The sequence below is a fragment of the Haplochromis burtoni genome, unplaced genomic scaffold (genome assembly GCF_018398535.1).
Source record: "Haplochromis burtoni strain Fernald_Lab_line unplaced genomic scaffold, NCSU_Asbu1 Contig_177, whole genome shotgun sequence".
Classification (NCBI taxonomy): domain Eukaryota; kingdom Metazoa; phylum Chordata; class Actinopteri; order Cichliformes; family Cichlidae; genus Haplochromis; species Haplochromis burtoni.
This window is the reverse complement of record NW_024582538.1, coordinates 753,521-769,966: the sequence shown is the minus strand read 5'-3', so window position 1 is coordinate 769,966 and position 16,446 is coordinate 753,521. Positions and strand designations below refer to the sequence as shown.

At 41.2% G+C, this 16,446-nt stretch overlaps 1 protein-coding gene across 1 annotated transcript in view; it reads right to left on the bottom strand.

Moving 5' to 3' along the window:
* Positions 1-286: 286 nt before the first annotated feature.
* Positions 287-16,446, bottom strand: part of LOC102299236 (G-protein coupled receptor 22) — a 17,572-nt gene continuing 1,412 nt past the window's right edge. The window contains exon 2 of the mRNA XM_005943917.3: positions 287-4,247. Within this exon, the coding sequence (XP_005943979.1) occupies positions 2,451-4,139 (1,689 nt within the window). The 5' untranslated portion in view covers positions 4,140-4,247 and the 3' untranslated portion in view covers positions 287-2,450. The remainder of the gene's footprint in view (positions 4,248-16,446) is intronic.

The following is a 16,446-nucleotide window of genomic DNA, read 5'->3' as shown; positions in this document are numbered from 1 at the left end:
CAAAGCGCTTTAGACTACAAGTCACATTGACACAGACATCCCTTAAGTGCTTTCTACCTATCACACTCCCTGTTGATGGATAAAGTAGGGTCATCCCGACTGCACTGACCTTTCAGCTAGTAGACGACCTGCACTACCTGCTGAGCCATAACCACTTTTAAAATGACTTGACGCAGACATGTGGGAAAACAGCTTCTCTAAATTGGCTAATAATAGCAGTTCAATATTTGAGTGTTGACAAAAACAATCACCTTGGACATGATATGAGTATTGAGTGACACAGATGGACTTTGATCACCTTTTTAATACATATGCTGTTCTGCTCTATACAATGACACATATTATAAATCTTATACAATACTAATATTTCTCTATACACATGGTCATAAATGTACAGTACAGTGTACACACATACAGTATTAACACAAATTCACTTACATGTATCTTCTCTTTACAGTAACTTTCCAGCTCACCAAGAGTTTATCACAATGGCTGATTTTCTGTCCGGCAGATGATTGTGGCCAAAGTAAAAGATTTTATTATTATTATTATTATTTGGACTAAAACCTAACTCAGACTCTTTATTATTTACATCCCTGAAAAAATGTACATGAATACACAATAATTACTGCCTTCTGTCTGTCTCACAAATAGTGTAAAAGGGGTGAGGATGAAAGAGGAGATAGCCCAAAGCCCTCCGAAGGAGCACTCCAAGTCTTGAGTCCATACAAAGTTAAAAGTGTAGTCTAACTACTTAGTGGACATAAATCTTTACTTACTGCAACACCCATAATACAACAGTTGATTGAGGGCTGGCTTATTGGTTTTTTTTGTTTGTTTGTTTGTTTCATTTTTTTATTTTTTTTGGTTGTTTTTTTTTTGTCCAACAAGTCTGGGAATTTGACATAAAGCCCTGAGGAGAAAAAGAGACACCAATATTGTGCAACATGTCCAGAACTCAGTCCAGAGGCGGTCTGTCTCTGTGATCATTCAAACCCCTAACCAAAAGCAGTAACTCTGCTAGCCAGAGAAACAAACAGCTAACACAAAGAGGTGTCTCACGTCTGCGGTGATTTCACCATCGTTCTGATCTCTCAAGTTCATCATGCTTGTTAACCTGCTGTGACTTGAGAGCCTTTATTATTGAAGTTTTCAGAAAATATTGCCCTTTAATTATCACTTTAAAAGTGAAGTTGATCCTTTTTCAGCAGTATTTTTAGCAGTTTCCTGCCATTTATACATAGTTACATATTCTCTATATCGTTCACTTTTATGTTCAGCTCCCCCCCCCCCCCCGTTAATCAGAAGATTTCCTTTTACCTTTCTGTTAAACATATGTTGAAAGCCAAAAGGTCTTTGTTCACACTCTCTTTGTTCACATCCTATGGGTCATTGCTTTGCTCGTTTATTGCACATAATCAGTGACACACGCACACATTTCTTCATTTACACAACCACGCAGCTTTTGCAAACGCACATGCATACATGCACACTTGCAAACAAACGCTATCATACAAATATTCTCCATAACTGTGGTCATTAAAGTTCATTTTTCCTTAAAAACAAACAAAAAATAAAAACTCATGCCTTTTAGCTTTTGCTTGCACACATTCTTCTAAAACATGGTGTTTATTGAAAATCAGGTCTAAATCAGTTTTTTGTCTTCTTCATTTTTTGCAGTTTCCTGGTTTAGTATGAGCCTGTAAACTTTGAATCTCAATGCTTGCATTTATCTGCCTTTGATTCTCTATATGCAAACAAGTTTACTCGAAGTTGATACATTGTTGTAAACATACAGCAGGACAATCAGCACCATAAGAATACTAATAACTCAATTAAGGCATGAAAAAAATAAAGCAAAGAACGGGAAACAGAGACTTCCATTAATAATTTCGTTTTTGTCACTGAGAATATCTGTGCAGGTAGATATTGATGTGCTTTCACAGATAATGATTAAATATAGATCAATGTGCAATAATTGGATGAGTGTGTGTGTATCTACCTGTGCATATGTACATGCACATGCAAGTTGAAAGTGCACGCAGGAGCAACACTGTACTGTATGTATTCGCGGTTATCTATCCTTTACCCTACATTTGGGGTGGATGTGAGTATTATTAGCAGTCATGGCTATGATGTTGTCATAAAAAGTTTTGACTAGTATTGCCACAGAGACACACTGGCCATCTTGTCAGTCAGAAAGTGGACTAATGACAGCCTTGGTAAGGAGAGCAGACTCTAACAGAGCTCATGTTTCTCCACATCTGTATGTAGCAAGAGGCCAAGAGACTTTCTCCTGACCTTTATATGCTAGCTGGTTGTCAGTTTTCCTCACACCCCATGGATCATTACACTTCATCTATACAATCCATCTCCATTGTCTTGGTAAGATACATATAGTTCTTCAAATTCACACACATATTCATACATCCACACTCTAAAGACCAGCCTCATTCCCTCACTGCCTCTGTGAGGCACCGATCAGTGCCATCACTGCCCTCCACCCGCGATTTGCGATTCTTTCTTTTGCCTCCTCCCTCTACCCAAGAGTTATGAATGACTGTCCCTCCACTAGGAGCTGGGTCCACTTGTAGAAGTGAAACGACCCTTTTCTTAACACGTGTTTTGAGTGCGCGGCGCAGTTTCTGCCTGGTGAAAGCATAGAGCAAAGGATGAAAGATGGTGGTTCCATAAGCCATGGCCAGGAAGCACAGACGGAGCCGCACCAGGCTGTCGCTCGGACCCATACACAGGATTAAAACATTGACTGCAGACAGAGGAGCCCAGCAGCCGAGGAATGTGGATATGATGATTAGGGACATTTTTAGGACGCGACGCTGACGTTCCCGACGGTCCCGGTGCCGCCGCACTGCTCGCCGCAAAGCGATGATGGCAGAAACTGAGGCCTGTACACCCATGGAGGAAGCTGGCAGTGGTGTGTTGGCGTGGGTCTGAGCTGAGGCTGAAGGTGGGGTTGGAGAAACTGGGGTGGCGGGTGTGGTTGCGATGGGGGTGGTCGCTGCAGTGCTGACAGTGGTGACTGTTGCTCCACTGTCAGACATCCCTTGGGGCATGGAGGAGAGTGGCGGGGGTGATGTCGGTGTAGGCGTGGGGGAGGGAATGAGGGAAGGATGACTGAGGTTCTGGTTCTGGTTGGAGGACACTACCTCTGTGGGCAGGCTTAAGTTCTTCTTCCTCTGCCTCCTGCAGCGTATCCTGCAGGTGGAGTCCTTTGCACGGGTACTCCTCATCATGTGAGAGCCGATGCGGATGTTGAGAGCCTGTAGGATCCTGGAGTAAGTGAACAACATAACTGCCACAGCGATAAAGAAGCAGGGCACTTGGAGGAGCAGGTGGTAATACATTGCCAAGCCTGTGTAATACCCCTGCCCTCCAACACAAAGCAATGTCCTGTTCTGCCATACTGGAGGCAGGTGTTGTGAAGGGGATGGAGGTGTAGTTGTGGGTAATAAGGAAGGGAACAGTGAGGAAAAAGTGGTGGTCTGTTCAGTGATGAGCTGAGAGTCATTGTTCTGCCTTTCCAGCTCCTCATGTTCACCATCCTCAGCCCTTGAAGAGAAGAAGTCCCCCTCAAGGAAGGGCAGGAAGAAAACGGCCAGAGACAAGGCCCACACAGTTGCCAGGAGTAGCGCAGCACGTCTGGGGGTCAGCAGACGACTGGCTGGACGCACTGAGATGTCATATCGGTCCAAGCTGATTACTAACACGTTGACTGCCGTAGCCACGCTAGTGAACGTCACACAGGCCTCATGGAAGCAGCAAAGTGTGGCCAGGCTGCTAACTCCATTTTCATTTGCTGGCAGCAGGATCACAGCCACAGTGAGTGGCAGACACAGCACACACACCAGTATGTCGAGCACATGGAGGTTGACTGTGACCAGGTTGCTGACTGAGTCCACCAGGTTGGACTGAGCGCAGTACAGCACAAGAACGGTCAGGTTGCTGCTGAAGCCCAACACAAGCTCCAGCATCAGCACAGTGGTCAGAGACACCTGAAAGCCCAGAGGGTAGGGCGTGCTCCAGCCCTCCTCCACGCCCACCTCACTCCCTCCATCCAGCAGGCCTACCCCCTGGCCATCACTGGTCTCCAGGAGGTCACGATAGCCTTCGGTCTCCATTGACGCCGCGGCAGTCCTTTACACATAGCAACAGAGGCCGGCGTACCTGACCATGTTCCCTTCTTCTCTGGCTCAAAGGAGACAGCGATGGAGGAGATGTGGTTGTATCTAAGAAAAATAAAAAGAACAGACATGGAGGAGAAAAGAAAGAGAAAGAGAGACAGAGAGTGATCAAGCAGTTCGGCAGTCAGTTTACTCAAAAATAACGCTGCACAACAAGTACAAGTCAAACTTGTCAAATTTCACAAGCGAGGGGAAGCTACTAGCTGAAGCTACGAGGGAGGTGAAAGTGATCTCGGCAGTCGAGCGGAGTCGTGGGGTGCAGTTCAAGCTGCTGCTGATGACCCATGATGTCTTGCTGGCCTCAACAGTGAAACAACAACATGCTTCATACAGACATTGGTAACAACTCAGGGAGGATGTGGGGCAGGATGTGTCTCCGGGTGTACGTGAAGGTCTGAATGAATTAAACAGAGACAAAGCATCTCTGAGCTGTATAGATTTTAACAATCGAGTGAAGATGTGTTTTTGTGATATACCTATAATCCACATAGTATGCAGAATTAAAAAGAAAAACAGATTCCCTCATAAACATGAGTGGGCGAATGTTTGATTCATTCTTATGCAACATACATTATGTGGGTCAGAAAGCTGGCTGGATAAAGCATATACAGATAAACAGGAATAAACCAACACACCTGCACCGTCAAGATGTCAGTGACGTACTACGTGTTGTGTCTAACATCTACCTCTACGAGTACCCATTCCTAAGTGATTAACAACCCACCTTGTGAATTTACGACATACCCGTACAAATCCAATAAGTGTCAAGCTTTGTTGTTAAATCATCTTTCTGTTTTTTTGTTTTTTTCACCAGCTATATAAAATCTTCAGCTTCTACTTTCAGAAGCAGAGGTGGCAGGAGCATTGGTAGCAAGGACATTTGCAGTGCATGTCAACATTGCAGGCAGCCAACTGAGGGTGGCAGCAGTTAATAGTTCTCACAGGGAAATGTAACGAAGACGAATAGATCAATGATCCACAGACAGTGGCGCACAAACAATGCTATCAGAGAAAGACCAGCTCCCCTGGCATCCTCTCTCCACACCCCCTCTTTCTCCTTCTCCTTCCTACATCCTCCACATCCCTTTCTACTCTGTTGCCTTTCAGTTTGCTGGCTGACTGCTTTGCATGTACAGCATGTTATTCACGGCTGGTTGAACGCTCTCTTGCATTAGAGGGAATCATACAAAGTGATTAGGTCAAGAGAAGATGCCTTCATGATTTGCTTTAAGGAATTAAAGTATTCCCTCGAGTGTCTGTCAAAAGAAGAGCTACAGATCAGCGGCAGCGCTGACCCAAGCTTTCCTCTGCCACACTTTTTGTTCTCACCCTCTTGTTTGCCCTTTTCTCTTTGTTTTATTTCACAGTTTCCCTCCCATTTGTCATGTGGAAAGCACCTGCAGGCAGAGCAGGACTCAATGCGGAACAGTGGTCTATCTTAATTCGCTAATGGGTTTCATGGGGTTTGCGGTGGTGCTGGAACATTGATTTAAAGCATCATCGATCTGCCAATTTAACAAGCCTGAGGCGAGGGAGCACATAAACACACTTCCTGTCACACCCTCCCAAGTGTACCTGTGGTCTCATTTTGATTTTGAGAGGCCGGATAAAACAGTTATGAGTGACTGTGTTCAATTCCTGTGTTTTAACTACAGTTTAAGATGTTTTCTTTACTTTATCATTATTGCAAGGCAAAGTATCACGCATGGCTCAGGGGACCGAAAGTAAAATGTGGTGTTTCCCACTTTTATTACTGAAGTTTTTATGATTTTTATGATTTTTTTTTCAGAATCATAAAAACTGAATCAATTCACAGACCTCATCACAGGAGTGAAACTTTAAAACCAAGTGGGCTTAGATCTTTTAATGTTAGCGATATTGGTTATGTTTGTCTTTGATCAATATGGCGAACAACATGCTGCAACAGAGTGTCATGGAGCTAACACTCGCTTAAACCAATCACAGTGGCAACATTGTCAGCATTGTGCTTTCCAGCACATGTGAGTGTTGTTTAACTGCTGTGGCAAATTAGGGTTGGGAAAGACTTTTAAATCAATAAATGGCTGACAAAAACTGAAAGGTGTGACACAACAGTCACCTGTCACCTAAACTGTATTTTTCACAGACATTGCGACAACAAAACAGAGAATAAAATTATCCACAAGTCAATCTCTTTCAGCAAACACCAGGTCATCATTTTTTACTCTTAACTGTCCTGCCAATAATTACAAGAGGATGACTGTGTAGCGGCCCGGCAAAAAGGCAGACGACATAGCTTTCAACAAGTGCAATTAATCCTTTTCTATGGCTAATGTAATGACTCCTGCGACAGAGGATACTTGGGATGAAGCCGTAAGAGTTACAAAGGGACAGAGGCAATAGAGTAGAAAACATCAAAGTTAGCATGTGTTTGCTCCCAGCAAGACAAAATGTCAGAAGGCCTTTCAATGAGCAGCTGTGACTTCGACCTGCGGGCAGCAAAACTGACAATAACCTAGTTTTTACAGGGACGTGGGGAGAATAAAATTAAAGCAGACAGACGGGTAAACTTTGGGGAGTTTTTATAAAAATCACAGGTGTTTCTGTTCTTTTAGTGAGAACTTAAAACACTTAGGTTCACCTGAGGTTGCTCGTGCAAGTCGTTATCGCAGTAACTGAAGAAAGTTGCAAGAATCATCATCATCAATCAATTTATTTCTTTAGTTCTAACAAGTGTTTTGTGTTATTGTGGTATCCTTTTTGCAATCAGTCACAGGGTGTGGGTGTTGTGAGAAAGTGGGTTGTTGGGTTGAGCGAGTTGTGGCAACAGAAGATGGCTGTAAACAAGGGGAAACTTTGCCAGCTGAAATTACATCAACAGTGTGATTGCCAATTTAGACAGGCGGGGGAACGACAGGAAAAACAAACTTAGAGGTACAAATCGTACGATTGCTTGAAAGTTTGAAAAAAGAGGTGAAAGTTAAAGAAAGGAACAGATTTTTGGATTGATTGTAAACCCAACATTAACTGCTAGGATGTCTGTGTATTGTGTTGCATAGATGTCCACTGAAGTTAACCAGCTAGTGCCAGAACCATAAACATAGCCAGCATGACATTACTCGAGCACACACGTAACTGTTAATAACAAGAAAAAAAATGACATAAAATATTAAGAAGATGATAAATAAAATACAGATGTCTGATCACAAAACAATAGGTGAATGTTTTTTGCAATGTCCAAGGCTTGTTTACTTTTTATGTTTCATGTCTTCTTAAAAATCAATCATGTTATTCCTGAAAATTATGCCCGTTATTTAAGAAACACCATCTGTGGATAAATTGTTTGGCCATAATAACAAAGATGTGGTACAGTAATTCCCTTTTCCTGTTCATCATTTTAAGAGCAAGTTTAATATTGTTAAATTCTAATATGGGTGCTTGATAGTATTTTTCAGAAAACCAATTTTGAAGTGTTATCCAAAAGGTTTGAGTGTAATTACAATCAAAAAACAGATCCTTTGAAGTTTCAATCTCTAAATCCCAAAAAGTACAGGTATTTCTGTTAATGTTGAATCTCTGTCTCAAAGATTAATGTCATTAATGATTTTAAAGTAAGTGGTAGACAGTTATACCAGATACCCTTTCTGGTTTTCAGCTGGGCTTGAACCAGCAGCATTTTGATTAACAAAGCAAATACGTAAGCCACTACTGAGCACAACAAAGTGGGCTCAGGCGACGTGGCCCGAGCCCAGAAGGACAGTGCTTACAGAGGAAGACAGAAAGCCATTTCCCTGTATAAAGCTAGCAGTCTTCCTGAAACCACAGCTATCGTCTTCTGGTGGTCTTCAGATCGAATGCAGGGTTAATGCACTTCTGCATTGGCTTAATGTTTGTGCTCCAGAAGCTACGTCAATGTTTTATAGAGTCCATGGCCTGAACATACCCTTGTAGAACACCACTTTGTACTTAAATATGGGACAGTAAGTCAAGTGTCCACTCTGCCCACAATCGAGGGAGGACAAGCGGTTCTGCCTAGAGATAAATTCTTTCCATTGTCTCTGATTTCAACCTTTTGGGCCATCGTTGTGGAGAGCAGGCAGTTGATAAATTAAACAGTAAATACAACAATGTTTGAGAACAGGGTTAAAGAGACAGGGCTGTCTGTCTCTGGTCTGTTTTTCCCTGCGCAACTCTCGTCGCACTTACGCCTCCTTGCACACCACTTACCACATCCTCTCCTCCCAGCCATCATAGTCAAGCCATCAGATCATGCTGTAGCACTGTCTGGCAACACAAACACCAGCTACCCCTGCATTAATGTGCCTTAGAATTAAAGTTTGGCTAAGAAACTTTTTTTTAAGTATTTCTTCAGCCCTGAAACAAAGTATCCCACTTATTACATTTTTAAGGCATGTACAAAATTTTACATTGCAAAACGACTTTGCCTTTAGTGCTAAACCAGGCAAATAAATCTGAGAAGCAATTTTAAAGTTTAATGTAGCAGCACTGTTCAATTCTGCTAAATTGGTTTGGGTAGCCCCATGGGTCTTCTCTTATCAATCACCAGCAGAATTTACAATCATGTACTGAAAGCGAAATACAATGACTGCTTGGTTCGGTGCGGAACCGAATGAGTAGCTGTCATCGGGAGATTTTACTCAGGCTTTACAGATGTTTTCATCACATCTGGTCTCTCATTTACTGTAGCTTGTATGACTCTCTCCAAAACAACAAACTGTGTCCTAGATTTCACAGCTTCCTGGGCCCTGCTGTCGGGGTCGTTATAGGTGTTGGGCAGGAGATGACAAGCTGTCAAGCCTGTTCTCACATTATCAGAGGGTGAATAGTAAAGCAGATCCCGTTAGTGCCAAAAACTTCAGTTTCCTCCTTTCTTTTCGAACTTTCCTCCTGCTTTGTGATCTTGCATTCACTCTGCACACAGGTACAAACAAGCTCTCTATGTATTTAATTTGTACTCCTGACAACAAGTTTGCTGCCAGAGGCTTAATTACTTCTTCCCAGCACAAGACAAACAGTCGGCATGCTTGCGTCCCAGGCATCATCTAAAACAACATGGCGTGAGGTGTTTCTTGCCATATTTCTTACTGTGAGAGAGCGAGGAGAAGGAGAAAAATAGATGAAGAAAAGGTTGTATATAAATAATTATAGCAAGAGTACAATACATTGTTCCAATCGCAGCCACCAGGGAGCTGACAAAATCCACTTTGCACAAGTTCAGAGTGAAGCAGTAGCTCAGTAGAAGTCAAGATAAATTCAGGTTCCAAGTTAATGGCACAGCTCTTTGCCACCTGTGTTTACTCAACCGCTGTTTTTATATTTTTTACTGCTTTCCTTTCATTGAACTTGGCTTCGAGACCCAACTTTGTAAAAACACTATAAAGTCATTTCCATTATGCTACCTCAATTGGTAAAGTCACTTGACATTCACTTCAAAACTAGTAGAACTCCCGGGACATGAACCACACACACATTTTCCTTGCAAGTCTGCAGTGAAGCACAAAGAGTTTATTGAATCTGGTCCTGCGTGTCGTGACCTCAGTCCATCGTGCTGCTGCGTGGCAGGGTATCTGCAGTACCTGCTGCTGCTGAAAGTGCTGATCTGTGCCTAGGATCATGTTCCAATTTTCACCTCAGTCCTAGGCAATATAGAAGTGACAGTGGTTGGTATGTATGAGACTTGGGATGATGGGCCAATTATGTAAAAAAAAAACAGAAAGCTTTTAGTGCTCAAACTGCATCTATCTGAGGAAGAAACTAATTTTTACAGAAGACAATATCCACAGAATCTCTGCAGAGAGTTTGTTGTCTTTGGATGATTCATGAATCTGAGTGTTGCTGTAAGTTGGAAAAATAAGACAAAGGTGTCAAAGGCTGAATATGAAGTGGAGGCACTTCAGGATGACAGATATACAGCTCTTTTTTCCCCATGCAGTAAGCAGTACTGGCACTGTGGATTGATTTAAGTTAGTCAACTTGGTGTCTCCTACTGCAAGAAGTTCTTAAGTTCTCCTGATGGACTTAAATATCTCTTTTAATTTGTTTAAAACTATTTATTAACTGTGCTGCGTCACATTGGCGACTTGTCCAGGGTGTACTCCACCACTTGCCTTATGGTAGCAAGGATAGACTCCAGCCCTTCCACAGCCCTGATAAGAATAAGTGGATGAGAATGGATGGATGGATATTTAACTGTGACTCTCTCCTCAAGGATGGAGATCGTCAGATTGTCAGTGTTCTTATGTAAATGTCGAGGCTCTTACCAAAAGCAATGAGAGAAGGAAAATGTTATAATATTAACCTGTACCAAGAGAGCACTGCCTCTGAGTACAAAGATGGAAGCTTCATTGTACTATGGCTTATTTAGGTTCCTATCTACAATATGGAAAAACTGTTATCTCCTTTTCTGATGGATTTTTCCTTGTAAAATGTCAGTACAAAATGGTAAAATGTGAACAAAGGCTTTGTTCTTTGATTCGACAAGACTATCACCAAAAGTTGACATTTAGGGAAGAAAGTAAATCAGTAGGGAGAGTGATAGGACAGGGGAGGAGATAAGGAGGGGGGAAAGTGAATGCAAACAGGATGATGGCGGATGCGGCACGCTGACTCATGGTTTTCTTAGGTATTCCTGATGTCCGCAACAAGACAATCGATCAAAGGCTTAACTTTCCCATGTAATTCATCTCGCAGCACTAAGGGCAAGCAGCCACCAGCTGGGCAGCAGCATCCCTGGCAGGCTCCCAGTAAAGCAGCCTGGACAGGCCAGCAATAGATCCAGTTCAGTGAGAGCACCAACCTACCTAATGTGCTCCTCATCAGGACAGCTTTCGGAACTTCGGGAGAAACGCACACAACAAGATCATTACTGTGTGCTTGTTACAGGTGGAAATATCCACCTGTAACTCAACAACACTTCTCTTAAGTGAGGCCAAACAATCACAAACCCATAAAAATTTCAAAATGGGTTATCATAAATCCTGCCAAGCTTACCAAAGACATACAAGCACACGATGTAGTCCACAATGTATTACTAACTGCCACCCACTGCCAGCCCACGTCTCTGCTTGCTCTCCCTGCCCGTCTGCACTCCACAGATACAGTGAAAGATGGATTGCTATCTGAGGTGAATGACATGTTGTGTACTTAAGAAACTGCTGAATCCCAGCCACACAAGTGGAGGAGAAAGGTATGGGGGTAGCAGGAGGTAAGATAAAAGCAGGAGGTAGGTGCAGTGAGGGAGTGATGGATAGGAGGGAGGCTTAGGGGTGTGCAGATGGATGCTGAGTTGTGTGCTTGCTCGAGGGGAAAGTCTGCTCCCCGCTCACTACCACAATCCATTTCTCCTTTGAATAGTTGCACCATCAGCCCCCTACACCATCTATCTTACAACCAGCACATGGCTCTTTGCTTTTATACTCTACAATATCTTTGTGTAATCCCCCAAGACCTTCAGGACAGACTGTGATTTTTAATATTAAACTAGCTTTATAATGCAACTGTGCAAGGAGCCTCCCATGGATTACAGAAATTACATCAGAGACGCATAAAATAACACAACACTAGAATATCCAGACATCTTCTATATGATACATTATTTCTGACAGGTTGCTACCTTGACATTAATAAAGATGCCATGCTGGGCAGGTATGTAATCTATTAGTTCAGCTCTGTATAGAAATAAGACTCTGGTCCCTAAACAGCTCTGGTCCAGTGGGTGTGAGACATCGTTACCACCTGACAGAACGTTCGATGGATTTCATTTGGCTCCCCCTTTCGTTAAAGATACTCCTCTATATCATCTATCCAGCTCTAAACTGTCAAGCCCATAATTTTGTTATTGCACACACCACCCATCAATAAGCACTAATCAAGGCTGCTGTGCAATCACAGCTTTCTAAAAGAAGCAGCGATTAAAATCAAGTGTGAGAGCTGGTCAAAGCATAAATAAAACACAATAATAACAATAACAATAATAATGATGATGATGACGATGATGAGGTGGAGGAGGAGGCTGTCCACTGCCACATAATGACAGAATGGAAAGGATTAGCAATTATATAAGACAACAAAACAGGATAGATAAATGCTCCTTCATTTCTTATGTGCTCTAAAGTGATTGTGATTAGCAATGTGTCCCTCCACTTTTCCATTTCAGCAGCATTTTCCACCAGGAATAATGGCCAGTCTGAATGGAGTCATCACGCTCAAGTGCTGTGCCCACCTCTCATGATTTATATTGTACTGGAGTGTTGTGAATAAATAGTCAAGTCACAGTGTGAGCTCTGCGGCCACTTTAATGACACTCTGGTAATGCCAAACCAGCAGCTGTGTGATAACAGGCTTAGCGCCACTTATTTAGCACAGAGTAGCTTGCATCCATGTTATTTTACACATATCTACATAGCCACACTAAATGTATCAATTCATAAATTCTCCAAGTCTCAGACAAGCATGAGCTTTTATCCCAGGATGGTGGGATTGGTCTTTCTTTATCCTTTAATAAAAGGGTGACTCTTATTTTATTTATTGCTGAAAACTTGTATCAGATTTACTTACCAAATTATCTAGTACATAACCTGGGGAAACAGTTAGATTATGTCTGCAAACTCAGAAAGAAACATCATCATTTATATCTTAAAGATGACAGGGCTTCGGGCATACATAGCAAAAATTTTGCATTCAAAGTTTTATATCAGGGGTTCATAAATAGTGGACAGTTAAAGATGCTGTTTAGCTGCCTTGGGGGAGTCTGGAGTTCCCTAATATTTGGATATTCAGTACGAAATTTCTGTTTTTTTCTGGGAAGGCATCCAACATTGTTTCAACAGAGTAAATCTTGACAAGTGCATTAATTGGGTTTGCACACTTAAGTTTTTCCTCCATCTGGAAAGATTGCTTAACACAGCAGAATAAACAATAGTGTACATGTAAAGAAAAGTATCCCCACACACATGAAGGCTTATTGTGCAAGATTTGAATCAATGATGCAGTGACTGTATTTTTGTTTTTTAACACAAAACAGCAAGTTGGATTGTGGCTCCTTTATTTTCTTTGCATTTGCAAAGAGAGAGATAAGATCTTTTTCACTGTGTTCTGTGGAGTCGTATGCTAAGCAAGCATATTTTCATGTTATCAATCCTGGCTAGGCTCAGTTCACTGCACAATAACATCGAATTTGCTTAATTCTTTTAGGCTTATCGAAATGTTTTGCATGTTTCCCTGCAATTGTTGGCTCATTAAGGTTGTATCAGTGGAAAAGTATAAAAGCATGAGACCATTGTCGCTCTCTGATTTGTGCATGAGCAGCTTTGTACAAGCAAAAACAGCAACTCAAGCATAACGACACTGCTCCACTGCACTACTAATGGTCAAAATCTCAAAAAAGGGTGTAAAAGAAAGTGACCCACTGAAACTGTGTGTCAGCAACAGAGCAGCTATTTTTTTTAAATTTATCATTCAAAGCTAATGGGACAATTTTGCACTAATGTAGTGCTCCCAGTCAGATTAAACTAAACCTGGCCTTGCTTTCAATCAGTGGCTCTCTCTGTATACAGAGAGAGAAATCTCTCTATGCACTCTCTCTCTCTCTGCTCTTTGAAGCAGATTCACACTCAATGTCCACTCAGTGCCTGAGCTTAGGAGAACTGGGGAGCAGCTCAAGAGGTCCAAAAGCTGAAAATTAAAGAGAAAAAAAAAGATTTGAAAGCATTTCAGTGCAGTGGAGTAAATCTAAGTGATGATGAAGTTGTCTGCACCAGGTTAAAATGATTAAGCTATCTCACTCTAGAAGGCAATTAAATCTCAATTAATTTCATTCATCTCCTGCAGACAGGACATGATTGGCCAAGAGGGGAAAGATTCACTGTAAGCATCTATATTGATGACATTTAGATGTTTAATCTGAGAAAGGGAACACAAACACATGCTCAAACATGGTGTACATAACACCATAATTTCTATACACACCTTCAGCCAATGTAGCAGAGGTATATGTACATGTAATTATATTACATCATAAGCAAATATGTTATGTAAGTAAAGCAAAAACAAAAACCTGCAGTGTTAGTATATAGACGGGTGGAATAATGGAGTTCTCTTCCTTGTTGCCTCTGCCTCTCTTTACTTGATAGTCTATTTACACATGCTCACTACATTCTGCTTTTCTAATGATGTATTGTTCCATCCTCACTCTATATTTGCTCTTCGTGTGCTGTGCTTCTACTATCATCCCCCTCATCTGCTTCACCTATCTGTTTCTCTGCACTTGCACACATCAAGGAACAGTGTTATTTGGAAATTAGGTTTAGTGTGGATTTTAATTTCACACAGTGACCGGTGGTGCACTGAAAAGAAGGAAGACCAATCTCAGCCATCATTTATCGCTCTATCTGTGGACAAGGAAGTTAATGGCATTTATTAAGTCTTGAGTTTTCTTTGTTGTGCTATTCCCAAGGCTGCTTTTCTTTAAAAAATATTTTTAATTTCTGACAATTTTATGCACGAATGTGGGCGCATTTATACCTCATGTTCAAAAATAGCACAGAGGTCTGACAGCTTTTATCAATGATTCAGGTTAACCGAAAAAAGGATGTGACCAGTGCAGTGGAAATATTGTTCTAATTAGGAACATACAAATATAGACACTGTTTGATTAATTTAACTACAGATGTCCTTAATTACAGCTGCTTTTAAACCTTGCTGGAGGCTTGGACAGCAGTAAATTAGATTTTCAGTGACTGCAAAGTGATTTTGCACACATCCATCAAAACGTATTCACGACAAACAAGCAAACAAAAATTGAACGTGACACTTAAGTCGTTGAAAGTTTCATTGACAATTAAACACAAATTTGACACATTCCTTACATATAAAAAAGTAAAGGGATATAATAAAACAATCAGTTGTGTTAAAACAAGATTCTGCCAACAGAGAAAATGGGAACTTACTATAGCAAAGGAACAGCTCTCCCATAAATCTTGTGTACTTTTCCCCACACTGATGTTGTCCTGTAGTACCCTTTAATCATCTCCGCTTCAATGTTGATATATAAATCAGCATGTCAGATTATAAGTACTCCATTGGTTATTGCGCTGAAACAAATTATTGCTGCTTTTGACTGTACTGCGACATCTAGAGTGACATGCGTGATGCGTCCCCACCAGCAGCATCAAAGCTCCTCTATAAATACACGCATAATCGCAAACACATAATGACCCATATGCAAAGCAAACATACAAGCTGCTACTATATAAGAGTGAATGGAAATGGAAAAACAATTAGCCCTTTTGAGACTCACAGCAGGGAATGCAAAATAAACATACCTCTTAAATGAGCACACATGTACAAAAACAAGGTTTTCACTCGTAGTTTTTTGCATGCTTGCACTCCTGATACATGACACTCAACATGAAGCTACATGTGAAATACATTTATCTGTCTTGTGTAACATACAATTTAACAACAGAGAGAGTTCATCTTTTTTGTTATTACAAGACTTTTTAAAAACAGGTTTTATTGTTATGTTCCAAATCAAGTTACTATATATGCATCTTTGTCCAAAAAAGGGTTAAAAGTTACCAAAACTGATATGGTTGTGTTCCTGAAGAGTACTCTTCAAGCCCCTTTTTAGCTGGATTTTGAATGCGTTTTGTTTATATTGGTAAAAAATAAACAGTGACCCCCCTTTTATATGTATTTTTTTCTAGTTAGATTCACTGAGGTAAAAACAATGCCCCAGTATTTTAGGCTGAGCTCAGCAGAAATTGTAATTAGCTGACACATTATTGCAGTATATATAGCGCTAGGTGTTACAAGTGATTACGACATGTCAGAGGGTGTTTGAAAGAGGAATTCAGTGCAATAATGCGGGAGAATGTGAGAAATGAGTGAACAAAAAAGTTCATAAAAATTCTTAATTCATATTAATGAATTAATTAATGCAATAATAAAAAGCTTCCTGCTATGCACAAATATGATGCTATGTAGCAAAATATTTTCCTTCATTTTTATCATGCAGATGACTTCTTGCAAACGGGCAGCACCACTGTAACTACTGGAAAATGTGTTGCTTTGCAGGTGCAAAGTTGTTTGGCAGACAGAAACCTATCTCACAAGACCAGCGTACCAGTGCTCTCCTATTTTATATCTAATGAAGAAGAGAGGAGTGTTTAAAACCGTCCTGCTCCTCACTCAAAGAGACAGTCTGCGGGAAACTATCAACATAATAATGTAGACTTTAAAAAAA